This window comes from Triturus cristatus, chromosome 2_2, assembly GCF_964204655.1.
Source record: "Triturus cristatus chromosome 2_2, aTriCri1.1, whole genome shotgun sequence".
Lineage (NCBI taxonomy): Eukaryota > Metazoa > Chordata > Amphibia > Caudata > Salamandridae > Triturus > Triturus cristatus.
In genome coordinates this window covers 206,486,404-206,502,567 of record NC_140582.1, presented here as the reverse complement: position 1 = coordinate 206,502,567, position 16,164 = coordinate 206,486,404, and the positions used below count along the sequence as shown (strand labels likewise).

Here is a 16,164-nt window from a genome sequence, read left to right as displayed (position 1 = left end):
TGCAGCCACTGCCAGTCCCGCACAGACACTTTCATACCCATTGAGACACTTACGTGCTCACAACCCACTGAGACATTTGTTTACTCACTCAGACACTCGCTCACAAAGGTTAGTTAGGAAATAAAATGAAAAAAAACCTTAGAAATTCACTTAAAAAAACTAAAGGTACAGGTATGTTATAGTTAGGCTCAAATTTCACTCGTACAAAACCTGTGTTATTCAGCAGTTGTAGGTAGCGGAGCTAATTATAACTTAAGCCCCCACAATGCACTGCCTATGACCCCACATATTTCATCACTCATGACCTGGTCAGTGACATCACTGATGACATTTCAAATGATCTCACTGATGACATCACTGATAACATCCACAGAACCCCACACAACCTCTCATACACCCACTGACCTACCCATACAACGATTCACACACCCATTCACTCATCCACAAAGCGCCTCACACAACCACCCACCCACTCACATATGCCACCACTCAAACAGCCAATCACTTACCCACCTGCTTACAGAGCCACCCACACACTCATTCACACACCACTCTCTTATATAGCTACTCCAGTGGTTTGTCTTGACAACTTTGTCTCCTTGCCATTCTCCCTTTCTTGCGGGGTCCCACAGGGGTCCTCGCTCAGCATCACGCTTTTCAATATTTGTTTCTTTTAGTGGAACTCATTAAGCTCTTCGGCTTTGCCCTTACATCCTATGCTGACGACAACCAAATCGTGGTCTCTCTCGGTAGTAAGGGGCCTCATTTAAGCACCCGCTTCTGCAACTGCATGCAGGCATTCAGCACCTGGCTGTCCGAGAACTACCTTCGGCCGAATTCGAGCAAGACCGAGGTCCTGCTTTTTCACGCTTAGTCCTCTTTTTGGACTCCTGCCTGGTGGCTACACATATTGGGCCCTCTTCCCTTGCCAGTTAGCAAAACCCGCAACCTGGGAATCATGATGAATGGCAAACTTTTTTTATACAGACCAAGTCAACACAGTCTCCTCCAATGTTTTTAATACTCTTAAGGAGCTAGAAAAGATCCTTCCTTTTATTCCACCACAACTTTAGAAATCAGTTATTTGATCTCTTGCAATATCCAGACTCGACTTTTGCAGCACTCTTTACTTTAATGCACAGAAGTCAGTTCCCAATAAGCTTCAAACTTTACAGAACGCAGCTGCGTATATTCTACTCTATATCCAAAAGTATCAATCGGTGTCTAAAACCTGAAGAGGCTTTACTGGTTGCCTATCAGACAGAGTTACATTCAAGGCTCTCTTTATAGTCTTTAAATCCTTACATGACCAAGTTTCTGCATTTCTGAAAAACCGCTTCAGCTGGTAAACTTCCAATAAGGCATTAAGACCAGCCTCTGCCAAATTTGTGATGGTCTCTAAATTCGAACACGAGGCTTGGGGTGGCTGCAGCTTTGTGCTGGGTGCTTCCACCGTCTGGAAGAATCTTCCACTCTCTATCAAATTATCTACAAATCTTCTGACCTTCAGGAAACCCCGCAAGACCTAGCTATATAACACAGCTTATTTCTTCATTTCTTGCACTCTGTAGCTGGCGACAAAACGCCCTTGGGTAGTCATGCGCTAAATAATGCATTTAAAGTAACCCAGGCATCCACTCACAGATTCAGTCACTTACCCATACAGCCTCTCAACCGAGCCTGTCACACACCCATAAAACCTTACATACCCATTCACACAAGCACTCACTTCTACTCACCCATAAAGCCACCTATACAGTCACAATCCAATACAGTCACCCAAACATGCATTCAAATAAACTCAACCACCCATACGGGCAATTACACAACCAGTGACTCACCCATACAGTCACTCACACAGCCATTCGGACATACATACAGCCGCTCACACACCCACTCACCAATACAGCCTCTCACGCAGTCACTCACTCACCCATGCAGCTACTCTCACACCCACGTATTCACCCATACAGCTACTCACGCACCCACTTCTTCACCCATACAACCACTCACACACCCACTTATTCACCCATACAACCACTCTCACAACCATTCACACACCCAGTCTCACACAGTCATACAGCCACTTAAATAATATATGCTAGAAATAGTGTCACTCATTAGTAGTTCACAAAGTATGCACATTTAACTTTTGTAGTATGTTAGTATATCTAACACTCACAATCGCTGGATGATGTCATTTAAGCAGTCATCAGTGATGTCATTAGTAATGTTATTGACAGTATTATGAGAGATGTAATATGTGAGGTAATAAGCAGTGCATTGCGAGGGCAGAAGTTATAGTTAGCTCAGCTAACTATAGCTGGTTAATTTCACTGGTTTTGTACAATTGAAATTTTAGGCTCACATCCCTGTAATCTTTTGTTTTTTGAATGAATATTTTATACATATTCTCCTCTATATGTGACTGAATAAAAAGTGGCATGTCTTTTCGTATCGGCTTCTTTATGACATAATTGACATGGGGAAGGGTATTTAAGGAAGGTCAAGGCGTTTTGCTTTTTAGTCTCCCATCAAGTAGCTATTCATGAAATACATAGAACCTGGTTTGTATAGTTACTGGTTAATTCTTGGTATTTACCGATCAGATTTCATTTAAACGTTATTAATGATTTCAGTGTACTCATTTCTCTTCATTAACATTGATTTCCTACTCCTGATAATGGAGAAATGTTGCTAAGTTGAAAAGAAAGAAGAATGGTTACGTAGATTCAAGAGGTGAAGTGAGGTGCTAAGCTGAAACATTTAATATATTTGTGCACTCTGTTTCAGCTCGTGAAGCTTTACCAACGTGGGACAAACAGATCCAGTCACTTTGCTTTCAAGTTAACAATTTGCTGGAGAAGATCAGCCAGACAGCACCTGAATGGACTGCACAAGCTATGGAGGCTCAGATGTCTCAGTGAATCTCAATGTCCATCGTTGCCAGGCTTCCTATACATTGGATATTTCATCCCTTCACCAGTCAACGGAAAGGGAGACATTTTGTTGGTCTTCAAAACAATCACTTAGTGTTTAGCTGTTATTTCATTGTGACCTGTCTTGTTTTAAAAGTGTCTTGGTGTGCATTTGTGTCTGGTGGATGCACTTTTTATTTACCCTAGACCTTGCACACAGTTCATTGTGGGAATCCAGCACCTATGGAATAACCCTGCATGTTTTTCCATACTTTTACCTGTTGGGTGGACAGGAAGGGGAAGCAAAATAAAATGTATTCTGCAAAAGTGTCCTTGTTGATGATTGTTTTTAAATGAATCTGCAAAGGTACACATTTAGCAAATGTATTTTGTACTTCTTTATAATTACACGAAGTGGCCCATGTTGCACCTTCCCTTTCCACTTTAGAGAGAGAGGGGGGAGGGGGAAAGTGTGCAAATGTGTTTCACCAAAATAAACTAAAAGATTTTAAATCATTTGGATCTGTCTTAAAAGCTTTTCTAAACCAAATGCCACTTTTAACCCTGTGCTTCAGGAACCTTCTAAATAGTTTACTATAAATAGTATTGGGTTTCCCATTGACAATTTGCACCTTCATTTTTTTTTTACATTCTTTAAGAGTCACATTTTACATGTAACATGGTTCCCTCATATTTCTTCCCAGAATTAGAAATGCCAACCAAATAGCCTCATGTCTCCCTGACATATATAAATCTCCGTTTCAGCATCTTAAGCTAATGCCTAACACCACTGAGTTCTGATAGGAACGAATCAATCCATTCACCTACTTAACCTACTAAAACCATGATCGTAGGCATGCAAATAAACTTCATAACTGTTAATAGCTACTTCAACTCTGAATATTAACTTCATCTCAGTCACATGGGCATTTAAACAAAATACTCATTAAAATATTTTACCATAAGCTACATTAGGAAAAGGCATTATTCTATGAAATACTTGCGCTTCTCTCAATTGCACCTCCTCCTTTCCTCAACGTGGATATTATATCTGGCATATAATATAGGACACTAGGTTTTTACACAGAGCAAAATTATTGTGGAAAGTAGGAAATCTGCTCTATACTTGGCCATTTCACTGCAGTCATAGAAATGTTTAGCTAATTCTACATCCTGTAATAAAGCAGATGTCAAGCTGGAGCAAGACCAAAATGTCAATGTGCAATGAATGTCTCAAATGAAAATGTCCATTCTTCGCATACTCTTTAAGAGCTCCGCTCACCTGCTATACTGCTACCTATCCACTCTTTCAAGGGTCCATATTTACCTAAAACTCCCTCATTGCAGACTCTCTTTCAGATGTTTAATTTCTTAAACCACAAAAAGGAAAATGCTGGATTCTGAAGCAGAGCCTTGAAAACTAGTAGAGGAATTCCCACATCTCTGCATACTTAATTTTTGGTTTTCAATTTGACATGGTCTTAAACCTTAACTTTTTCGGAAAATAAAGTTTTGCTGAAAATGTTAATATATATTTAACTTTAAGGTGAGGGGTACATGCTCAAAACGTCATTCCAAATCTCTTCTTCTTGAGAGCAGACCTATAATAGGCTGTAACTCCTAAAATGTGCCCCCAGTTGTAGATCTGTTTGTTAGCATCCAAGCCACGATTCCCATTATGTTTGGGGTGCAAACAATCGTGCCAAGAAATTCAAGGGTTAAGGTAGGCCCAAACAAATTATTTAAGAAAAGTCATTGATGCGGAACCCTCAGTCGAAATCTTGAAATTAAAAAGGAGATTTATTATTTTTAACAGTAAGTTTCTTTAGGATAACACAAAACTTGACCTACCTGTCGGAAGCTGTCTCTGTATATACTATACCAAAGTAAGGTATAGTGTGTAGAGTCCAGTGGATCCCCAAAAGCTTGCAGAAGTAAAAGTAGATAACACCTTACTCTCTATTTGTGGTAGTGGGGGTGAGCAGTAAGGCTTTATTAGTAAGGGTAGTGTTAAGCATTTATTGTACACACTCAGGCAAGAAATTGTCACACACTCCAAAAGACTGAACTTAGACCAATTGTTTGTATAAAAAATATATTTCTTTAGTTGTCTTTTTTTTTTTTTTTTTTTTTTAGAACCATGCAGGACTTGGTACAGGTAAGTAAAGTTGTACTTTTTCAAAACAGGTTGATGATAATATGGAAGCTGGATGAAATTGACTTTGTTACAGGTTTGTAAAACATTTTAAGACAGTTGTCATTATGTTGTAATTACTTTTGCGATCTTTTTAGAGTACTTTTGAGATTACTTTTTCTACTCAGTCTAGCATGTCTAGATATCACACTGTGGTTAGAAGGCAAAAGACACACAGATGATTGACAGAATGCAGAGCAAATCAAACCTTCACCCCCAGTCAAGAGATCTGGGTTAAATCCATCATTTTCTTGCTCACCATGCCACCCCAGTTTAGATCCAGCCATATGCAAATCAATCTTCACCCTATGCCTCATGGGAACAGTCCAGCCCGAACTGCCAAGCCAGCTCCTCCCTGGGTCGGAAACTAGCATCTTGGGACTGGTTATGGGGCATCACCCCATATCAGCCAGGCTAGCTTGAATCCAGTTGCACAGTGAGCCCGGGACCCACTTCTGGGCATACCTGGTGAACTTGGGGCTGGACTGTTCCCATGGGGAACAGGGTCAAGACTGATTTGCATATGGCTAGGTCTAAACCGGAATGGGCAGCGAAAAAAAACAATGGATTTAGGCCCCCATCTCTGTACTGGGGTGAATGTATGACATTATTCAGCATTCTGTCCAATCGTTTTTCTTGTAGCTATCACACTGGGATATTTCCTCGACAAAGGTAAGTAAACTACTTTAACATTAAAACACGGTTGCTTGGGTTTCCATACAAACACAAATCAACACTTAGAACTTTTTCAGAGGAAAAACAGTCAATGCAGTCCTATGAGAGAAAATGTGTTAATCGGTTTTGCGGGTATGCAATCTGTTTTGGGAGTTGAGTTTCTGGGGTTAGAACAAGAGTCCCCCACCCACCCGCCCACCGGGTCAAGGATGTACTCAAAGAGCACCCTCAGCAGCACTAGAGCGGGCAGGTGCAGAGTGCTGAAGCCCAATGTTAGGCTATGGGGCTAGGGGCTCGTCGGTTGATGGCTGCACTCTGGCTATCCCCTGGTTTGAGGGAGAAACGCTCCTAGGTTTAAGCTCAGGGCAAAGGGGGATACAAGTTGGCACACAAAGGTGCACCCACAGCGGCACAGGCGTGGCCAGGTGCAGGGTGCTGAGTTGGCGTCGGGTGCCCTTGTGTTTTCAATGGTAGATCTCCAGTCGGAAGAAAGATTGCAGGTTTAGGCAGGGAGGCTTTCTGGAGGCGACCACCGGCTGGAGAGGTAAGTTAGGATGCAAGGGGGTGCCTGGACACAGTCTGTTGGGCCACCCAAGGCTGTGGGGTGACAGATGCAGGGATGTCTTTAGGCGTCTTATTTCCTTACCAGCTCCGGTCGCGGTTGGGGGAACTCTCCAGGTAGAGGCTGCAGGTGTCGTCAGGAGGCTATAGGTAGGTCAGGGATCACCAGATCCTAGGTCAGGTTCGCGGGGGGAGGGGAAGGGGGGGGGCCTCCTCGCGGTGGTGTTCCACTCGGGCCGTAGGCGTTGGGTGCAGAGTGGTGCAGATTCGGCCAGAGTCTGGTTCTTGAGCAAGTCCGGTGCTCACGGGATACAGTCTTTGAAGACAAGGCAGGGAAGGTCCTCCGGGTTCGGTGGGGCTGCTCGCTGCTTGACACGCAGGAGTTCCGCTGGAGCAGGTCGAGGTTGGGACAAACCGGTTGGGCTGGGGCCAAGGCACTTGAAGTCATCCTCCTCTTCCTTCAGCACGGCTCTTCGGTCGTCCTTGCTTGTCTGAGGAGGCAAGGTTCATGGTCACCCCTAAATACTAAATTTATGGTCTTTTCAGTTAGGTACAGGTCAGGCCCAATGGGTCCCTTCCTTGGGGTGGGTACACCCCCTTTTATGCCACCCTCCAGTGGAAGGGGGGCATAAGCCTCTCTGGTTGGCTGGGTCCCCCATCTTCAAGGTAGCAGGGACTGAGAGGTGCGCTTCACCTAAATTCCTTTACCTGAGGGGTGGAGTTGGCAAATTTGGGCACACCTCTCCTCCTAGCTTGGTTTTCCTGCTGATTCTCCCTGGGGATCAGTTGCTGGGAGCAGCAAAAGGCAGGGTCAGCTTACACAAAGGCGGCAAGACTTTGAAGCGTCACCTTCGTGGACCCTGTCCATCCTGGGGGAGGAGGTTTGGCACCTCTTCCCAGGATATGCTTTGTTTCAGGATCCCGATGGCTGGAGTCTCTCGACCCAGAGTTCTAGAAACATGTCTGGGGTGGCAGCTGGCAAGCAGCCCCCCTCATCCAGGACACTAGATTTAGGTCGTTTTTCAGGGGGCATCTCTAAGGTGCCCTCTGAGTGCATTTGGTATTAAATCCAACACTGGCTTCAGTGTGGGTTTTATGGGCTGAGAAGTTTGATACCAAACTTCCGAGTCTTCAGTAAAGCCATCATGGAACTGTGGAGTTTGGGGGCCAAACTCCCAGCCCCTGGTTTAAAATGGCTTTACTGCACTTAAAATACCTGTGAATGGCACAGGGCGCATGCCACTGTGCCCTCACCTGTGGTATAGTGCACCCTGCTTTAGGGCTATTAGGCCTGCTTAAGGGGTGACTGACCTATGCCACAGGCTGTGTTTTGGTGGGCATGACGCACAGGAATGTGTGCCATGTTGACTTGTAGTTTTAGGGTCTCCCCCTGGCACACAGACTGCACTACCAGTGTGTTTGGGTCAGGGGAGGAGTCTCTGAGGGTGGCAAAATATATGCTTCAGTACTCAGATTTACACTGGCTACAAGGCCCTTGGTGCCCCTGGCACCTTTTACATGGTACTTGTATGTAGGCCAGAGGAGTGCCAATGTAGGAGCAAAGGTACAGTTTTGGGGAAAGAACACAGGCCCTGGGTACCTGGTTAGCAGGAACCCATGGCACACTTAGTCAAGAAGCATCAAACATCAGGCAAAAAGTGGGGGGCAACATTGCAAAAAGGGGGTACTTTCCTATGCAACAGTTGATGTTGTTGCACCAAGGATATTGTGCTGCATAACTAAATACTTATAAGGTCCCAAAAGCGAGACCTATTGGCTATGCCAATGCTTGTTTTGTTTAAGAACTTTGAGAGTGCATGTATTTTCCCGCTGTCTCCTTTGTGTGATTGTTCCCCCTCTCCACTGTGCTTCGACTTCCTCTCACTCTCCTGTGTGCATCTCCCCCCAGTGTCCATGCATTGCTCATGGCCTTTTTATCTCTCCAGCCTCCTCTTTGCGGCAGTGCACCTAGAGGAGATTTGTGGCGCTACGGTGGTCAGAAGTACTGTATGTTGGGTGGACTGTCCACTATATTGTCACTACTGCCCTCTACTTTTGCTTCTTTCCTTTCTACCACCCATGACATGTTTAAAATTTAAGCTGTGTATACAGTCTTACCCAGTATGAAGTGTCGAGCTCCATTTTCCAGGTTTCCGTATGATATGTGACCTTGTTGCAGTGATTTTTCTTTTTTTTTTTTTTTTGTTCTAAGAAATCTTCATTGAAATGCTATTGCGACAAACAAATGATACTTAACATAAAATCGACAAAATTCTACATATGCTGTATGGGTAAGATGGCAAATAAACGAGTTTAACATCCTTATAAGACAGAAAATGAGAAACAAATTGAAAATTTCATTGTAAATGTGCAGAGATTAGTCAATAAAACATGTGGATAACAGGGGCATATCAGAGAGCATTTGGTGGAAAAGTAAAAAAAAATATGTATATATATATATTCAGTGAAAAAACCATAGGTTTCACACGTTATAGTTAGCTGGAAATTTTACTGATAAAAAACCAATGAAATTCCCCCGTTATAGTTAGTGCAGGCAACTATAACTCACGCGACCGCAATCCTCTGCTGATGACATATGTGTCTTTATGAAAAAAATATTTGTAATATATGTATAGCTAAAATTTAATGGAAGAAGACATGGGCAAATAAGTGTCTAAATACAGTATTAGCATCAGCAGAAGATTGCGGTCGCGTGAGTTATAGTTGCCTGCACTAACTATAACGGGGGAATTTCATTGGTTTTTTATCAGTAAAATTTCCAGCTAACGGGGGGGCGTGGCTTGGACGGCAGTCGGGATGGCCGCCTGATTCCGACGCTCCGTTGGTCCGGGGGAAGATGCTGCCCTTCCCGTATCCTGTGGGGACTGTTTGTGGCTCAGGTTGAGCTTATCCCGCCGCGCTTGATGCCGGGCACAAGAGGAGCCCTTTGACGACACCCGCGGTCCCTGCACTGGCGAGTTGGGGATCATCCTGCCTCGCGGGGAGATCCGAGAGGAAGCAGTCAAGATGGCGCCTCCCCGATGAACCGAGTGAAATCTCCTCGATTATAGTCTCGGGGCCTGCCGCAAGTACCCTGCTTGTATATTTGACTGTTTGGCTGTGTGCTCTCAATGCTGGTGCCTTGCTGGCACGATTTTATAGACGCCTTTGTCTCTACGGCGGTTCGTCTCTAGTCGACTTGCCTGACCTTAAAATGGCGGCGGATGTGACGACGAAACGGTGCGAGCCTAATAATCACAGGCAGTCCTAGCATGGGTTTTACCACCTACTGACAAAACCTGCCATAGAGTGGGTTGCTCACAGAATAGCCAGTGTTACCCCGGTGCCATTCTACCCCAGACCACGATCGATGTCTGCCTGTCCAGTTTTGCTTTCAGACAGCAGTGCACAACAAAGGAAGTAGACTCCATCTGCTCCCACTCCTGGATTCATGAGCTGAGGAACGCTCTTGGGTTGGTGACTGGGGGAATGTAAGATCTGTGAGTCAGCCTTTGCAGCGCTGGGTACCGTGTCCATTGTGCGTAGGGGGAGACTCAATCACACTGCTTCGGAGGATAGGATTGGGTCACCGGTCTGGGTGCGACTTTGTCCTTGTTGCTAAGGGTAGTTGGCTACCTCATTCAGGCTCCTGCTGCCTCAGAGGCTTCGTCATACGGCCTTCTGGTAGCTTACCCTCCAACACTCCTGTCTCTGGATGATCGTCTGCAGGGTGGTGGTCATTTGGTCTGCAGGTTTCACGGATTACAGGCGTCTTCCTCAAAATCAGACTTTCTATTCTTCAATACTCGACACTGTCGGAAGTCGACAGTCACCCTTGTCAAAATAGCCAACACTGCCAATATTGTTATAGTGCAGACCGGGTTCACAAGCCAGCTATACAGTTTCTCCTCCACTTGTTGCCACGGCATCCAGAATGGCTGATCGCGAATCTAAACTGATGCATAAAAGAAACAAAGGTGAACCCTCTCAGTCAGACTCTCCTGTCAAAATGAAACCAGATATTAATAGCACCTTGGAATTAATTCTGAAAAAGCTGGCCGACGTCCATGATTTAGCCAAATCGACTAAACAAACTACTGACACTATACAACTGGAGATAACAGCCATCAGAGCAGACATGAACGCAGTAAATAATAGACTTTCCGCTGCTGAACAGAGAATTAGTGATGTCGAGGACATTGTTTCCAAATCAAGCAAAGAGATGAAAGCCTTATCGAACACATCTTCCATGCTCCTGAGACAGACGGCTGAGTTGGAGGATCGCAATCGTAGGGGCAATATTCGAATTCTTGGAATTCCGGAGGGTTCAGAGGATCCTCTGGGCTCCTGTTTAGCCTTTCTGGAAGACTGGATTCCTCAGTTCACAGGCATATCGTTCGATCAGCCCTTTGAATTGGACAGAGCACACAGAATCCCTGCATTCAAGTCGTCCTCTAGGCAGGGTGTCCGCCCAATCATATGTAAGCCTCTCCGTTTTCGCCACGTAGAAGCTTTGCTTGCCCATGCCAGGAAAAATCACAACCTAAGCTGGAAGGGTAACAAAATCATCTTCACCCAGGACTTCTCGAAACCTACTGTGGACACTCGTAGGGGTTTCCTAAGCTTGAGAGACAAACTAAAATCCAGAGGCATTCTGTTCTCCTTTGTAGGCCCAGCTAGGTTCAAGATCACCGAGGGGGGGAGACACCTCTTTTTCACTGACCCTGGTGCTCTGGCCTCCTATTTGGAAGGCCCTCCTACTCAGGACATGGACTCATCGCAACTTATGGCCAGCAAGAGGAAATCCTCACCGGGCCCGGCGTGACGCATGTACTGTCTCCTCTGTTCCTATTGCTTGATCTAGACGGTCCGAAGGGATATATTTGCTCTTTTGGTATTTGTGTCCTATGGGTGGTATGGTTCTTTCTTTGTGGGATTTGCCATGCTGATATGTCAATAGTTGTTTGTTCTTGAGCTGCATTCTTACCAACGACTCATTGAAGTGGGATACTGGGAAGGTATGTTTATGTTTATGCTTTGTATATATTTTGACATGTTGTTTCCCCTGGGGGGCGGGTGGACGTTTCTGTCGTCGCACCTCTCACATGCTAGGTTTTGAGGGTGGGGTGGGGTGGGTGGGTGTGGGGGGGAATGGGGTTGAGAGCGCCCATGTTTATACGACCATTTTGTTGGTCTCCGCAGTTGCTTCCTCAATTGCTCTCCTTCTGCTTTTCTGTTGTTTTCTTCTCTCTTCCCTTTTCTCCTTCCGTCTGTCTCCTCTTTCTGCCTGGCGCCTCCTACTCTATAATTATGACAAGTGGCCTTTGTACCGTGTGCTTTGCTCGGGCTGGGGATGTCCGTTCTCCAGAGGTGGAATACAGTCATGGTTGTATGTTTATATTGGCGTCTACATTGGGCCGGCGCCGGTGTCATTAGTACTTTCACATTTGTTCTCATGTTATGTTCCATACTTGTTGAATTCACCATGTAGACACATTACTCATGACCAATAACAGGCAGGGGATCCTTCTGAATGACTTGAAGATAGCTTCCCTGAATGTCAAGGGCCTTAACCACCCAGTGAAGAGACGTAAGGTTTTGGAGTACTTAGCCAAAACCAAAAGTGATATAGTGCTCCTACAGGAGACTAAGCTCTCCGAGGTAGACAATAATCTGGTAAAGGGCAGCTGGATTTCGCAAATGGCATGCTCATCGGCAATTAAGAAAAAGCGAGGGGTTTTAACCTTAATCTCGAGATCTGCTAACATCACGCTAGAATCCTCCCAACACGATGATGAGGGCCGTTTCCTGCTTACTCACTTGAGAAGGGGCGAAGACGTATTCCACGTGATCAATATTTACGGGCCCAACACAGATGATCCCACCTTTTGGTCAGGTGTCTCCAACAAGCTAGATGGTCTCCCTCGAGAAGATCTGATAATAATGGCAGGCGATTTCAATCTTCCCCTGGACCCGATAATTGACAGACGGTCCACTTGCCAATATCACCCCACAAGCGCGCATGCTGAGCTCACCTCTATTTGTTCAAAATTTAACCTTAAAGATCCCTGGAGACTCCAACACCCAGATTCAAGGGATTATACTTTCTATTCGCCCCCCCACAACTCTTATTCTAGGATCGACTATATCCTTATCTCCGGGGCATACACCAGCCTTATTGAGTCCTCTAATATTGCCCCACGACTGATTTCCGAGCACTCATGCATCTCTCTGACCCTGACAGGTAGCCACAGAGAACAATCCCCCAAACGGTGGCGGTTTAATAATGATGTCCTATCGGACCCTGAAGATAAAAAAAGGATTACGGAGGCCATCTCAGAATATCTGGAACACAATAAGGTATCTGACACTAATATAAACACACACTGGGATGCTCTTAAGGCAACTATACGGGGTACAATCATAGCGATAAAAACTAAAATAAATAAACGATTGAACCAGGGACTCCTTCAATTGGAAAGGGAAATTAGAGACTTGGAGTCCGCACATATTGCCTCCTTGAATGACTCCAATCTACTCTTGACTTTGACACAGAAGAAGTATGAGTACAATAAGATACTGAGTGAACGGGCGGGGGTGTGGATTAATAAATTTAAAGCACTGAATCTCTGCGAGGCCAACAGGGCGGGGAAACTCTTGGCTTCATACCTCAAGCATAGACAAAATCAACACGTAATCTCTTCTATCAAGGACGCTAATAACCGGACCCACACATCTCACAAGGCCATTCTTGACACTTTCAAACAATTTTATCAGGACCTATACTCAAATAACCAGATTTTCGACATTGAAAAGTGCTCTGCCTTCCTCCATGATCTTAATCTCCCATGCCTTTCAGACGATGACTCTGCCATGCTAGCAATGAAAATCAGTAGTGCGGAACTGGAAAAGACGGTCAGGTCTTTGAAAGAAAATAAAGCCCCAGGGCCGGATGGCTTCACGGCATCTTTTTATAAGTCTTTCTTAACCCAACTAGGTCCTGTGATGTTGCAGGTTTTTAATCATATGGCCGACTCTGGACTTACACCCGATTCCATGACTGAAGCAAACATTGTAGTTATCCCCAAGGAGGGGAAGGACCCGGTTCTTCCAAAAAACTATAGGGCAATATCGCTTATAAATGCTGACTGCAAAATCTATGCCAAAATTCTCGCAGTCAGACTCAATTCGGTCCTCCACAAATTGATAAGTAACTCCCAGGTGGGGTTCCTCCGTAACCGTTTATCTAATGACAACACACGACTGTTGTGCCACGTACTGGAAAACGCTGCAACCAAAACTGAGCCCTCGATTGCTATCACATTAGACGCCGAGAAGGCCTTCGATAGAGTTTCCTGGCCATTCTTGGAGCGCTGTTTGCACTCTTTTAAGCTGGGTAACGACTTTATCAAAATGATTATGTCACTCTACCTGAAGCCGACTGGGCGTATAGCTGTTAATGGGGCTCTCTCGGAACCCTTTCCCCTATATCAGGGTACCAGACAGGGTTGTCCTCTGTCCCCATCACTTTTCCTCCTAGCGTTAGAACCCCTCCTTCAGGCTATCAAACTAAACAGGGATATTGCGGGTGTGGATATCAATGGCGTCCGGGTTAAACTGGCTGCGTACGCGGACGACATCTTGATTGTTACAGAGCGTCCGGACTCCTCCATCACTGCTCTAATGGAGACGATTGCAGAATATTCTCTGCACTCTGGTTACAAACTTAACAGAGATAAATCGGAGGTTAAACCACTGAACATTTTTTGTACTAGCAACATACTGGGGGACTCTGGGTTAGCTTGGCAACCGAGTTTCATCAAATACCTGGGGATTGAATTTGGTAATAACGTTTTGGAAACCCTGCATCAGAATGAGAAGATACTCTTGCAGAAAATAAAAACACTCCTGGAAACCTGGTCCCCTAAATTCATCACATGGTGGGGAAGAATTGAGACTATTAAGATGATGGTTACACCTTTAGTCAATTATCTCATTAGTATGCTACCACTGTTACTTACCGACTCCTTTCACCATAAACTAGATGCTCTCCTGACGTCCTTTTTATGGCGTGGTAAAAAAGCCAGGATCGGCATCCGTAAACTAAGGCTTGACAAGTCTATGGGCGGTGTGAATCTTGCAGACTTTCGTTTATACCAATATGCTTTCCTGGCGAGACAGGGTTTGCTCTGGGTCTCTCCTCCTGCTCACTATACGCCGGTGTGGCTGGAGGTAGAAAGGGCTCTCTTACAGAACATACGTCCTCTGTCGGTTCTCACAGCCAACCGCCTCACTGCCACCCACTCCAGATCCATCTTTAGGAACACTAAACTGGCTCTCTTAAAAGTAGACAGGTTCTTGGAGGTTGGTATGAGGGGATCCGATATGGAGTCACTCTGGCTTAACTCCAAGTTCCTTTATAATGGCGAACCTTTACTCCTTGATTCCTGGTGCAGAGGAGGTATCTTTTTTCCAAACCAATTGATGGGGGACACATATCCTCTAACGTTCAGGGAGCTCCAAACCCGCTTCCACTTGGCTGATATCGAATTTTATAATTTCCTGAAAGTAAGGGCTGCCATTGCGAAATCCAGAGTGTCTCCCAGATCCCCTTCGCTTCCCAACTTTGCAGCAAAAATTAATAGGCTTGGTCACCATGTCTCCCAAATCTACCGACTCCTGCGTCCCAAATCATCCAATATCAATTCTAAGGTGGTAAGCTACTGGAACGATCTGTCCAATACTCAGTTATCTAACGCTGCCTGGCCCCAGATATGGAGATCAGTCACACGTAATAAGATTTCCCCGGTCCTCTCCCAAACGAAATTTTGGTTATTACACAAGGCTTTTTGGACACCAGCCAGGCTATTTTCCGTGGGGATCCGGGACGATGATATATGTTGGAACTGTAAGCAAGACAAAGGGGATTTGGCCCACCTTATCCTACTCTGTCCTATTGTGAAACCCTTCTGGGATAAAGTTTATCTGTTTCTGTATGCATTATTTAAATGTCCTCTCCCTAGGTCCTTGTCATCCGTAGTAACTGCTTTTTTACAGGAGGACTTGCGCTCGGAGGGGGATCGTGACCTCCTTGATCTACTGTTGATTTCTGCAGTTAAAATGATACTCACCAACTGGAAGGACACTAGCAAGGTCTCGTATAAGTGCTGGATGAACTGGGTCACTCATCTCAGGGGAGCAGATAATATTGTCCTACAACAGTCACCCTGGAAATCACCCACGAGGAACATTTGGTCTACCCTGGATAACTACTTTGCTTCCCATAAGCCGCCATGACTTTATTTCTAGCAGAAAAGTCGCAGATTGTCACCATACCAAGGTCACTATTAAGATGGTTACTTGTTTTGTATCACGGTATTTTGTTGTGTAGCTAGAGGCGCCGGACATCTCTTCTGTTCTTCTCTTCTCTCCTCTCTCTCTCCTTCTTTTCCTTTCCTCCCCCTCTCCGGGAGTTGGTGCCTCGGTAGGGCATCTTTGTTATGATGATCGTCTAATTGGATAAACATTTGTTGCTCCGGTGAAACACAGTCATGGGTATTGGGGGCCCGCGATCTGAGCCCAACTACTGTACTGCTTTTATGTTCTTGTTTCATAAAACTTTTCAATAAAGATATTTTGAAATTAAAAAATTTCCAGCTAACTATAACATGTGTGAAACCTATGGTTTTTTCACTGAATTTGCAAGGTTTTTTAAATGCTAATTCCTAACTATAACATGTGTGAAACCTATGGTTTTTTCACTGAATTTGCAAGGTTTTTTAAATGCTAATTCCTAACTATAACATGTGTGAAACC

At 44.9% G+C, this 16,164-nt stretch overlaps 1 protein-coding gene across 3 annotated transcripts in view; it reads left to right on the top strand.

Moving 5' to 3' along the window:
• The window catches only part of COPS4 (COP9 signalosome subunit 4), a 187,321-nt gene extending 184,076 nt beyond the window's left edge, over positions 1-3,245 (top strand). For all 3 annotated transcript variants that reach the window (XM_085641192.1, XM_085641191.1, XM_085641193.1), the window contains exon 10: positions 2,794-3,245. In XM_085641192.1, coding sequence (XP_085497318.1) covers positions 2,794-2,927 — 134 coding nt within the window. In that variant the 3' untranslated portion in view covers positions 2,928-3,245. The remainder of the gene's footprint in view (positions 1-2,793) is intronic.
• Positions 3,246-16,164: the final 12,919 nt, after the last annotated feature.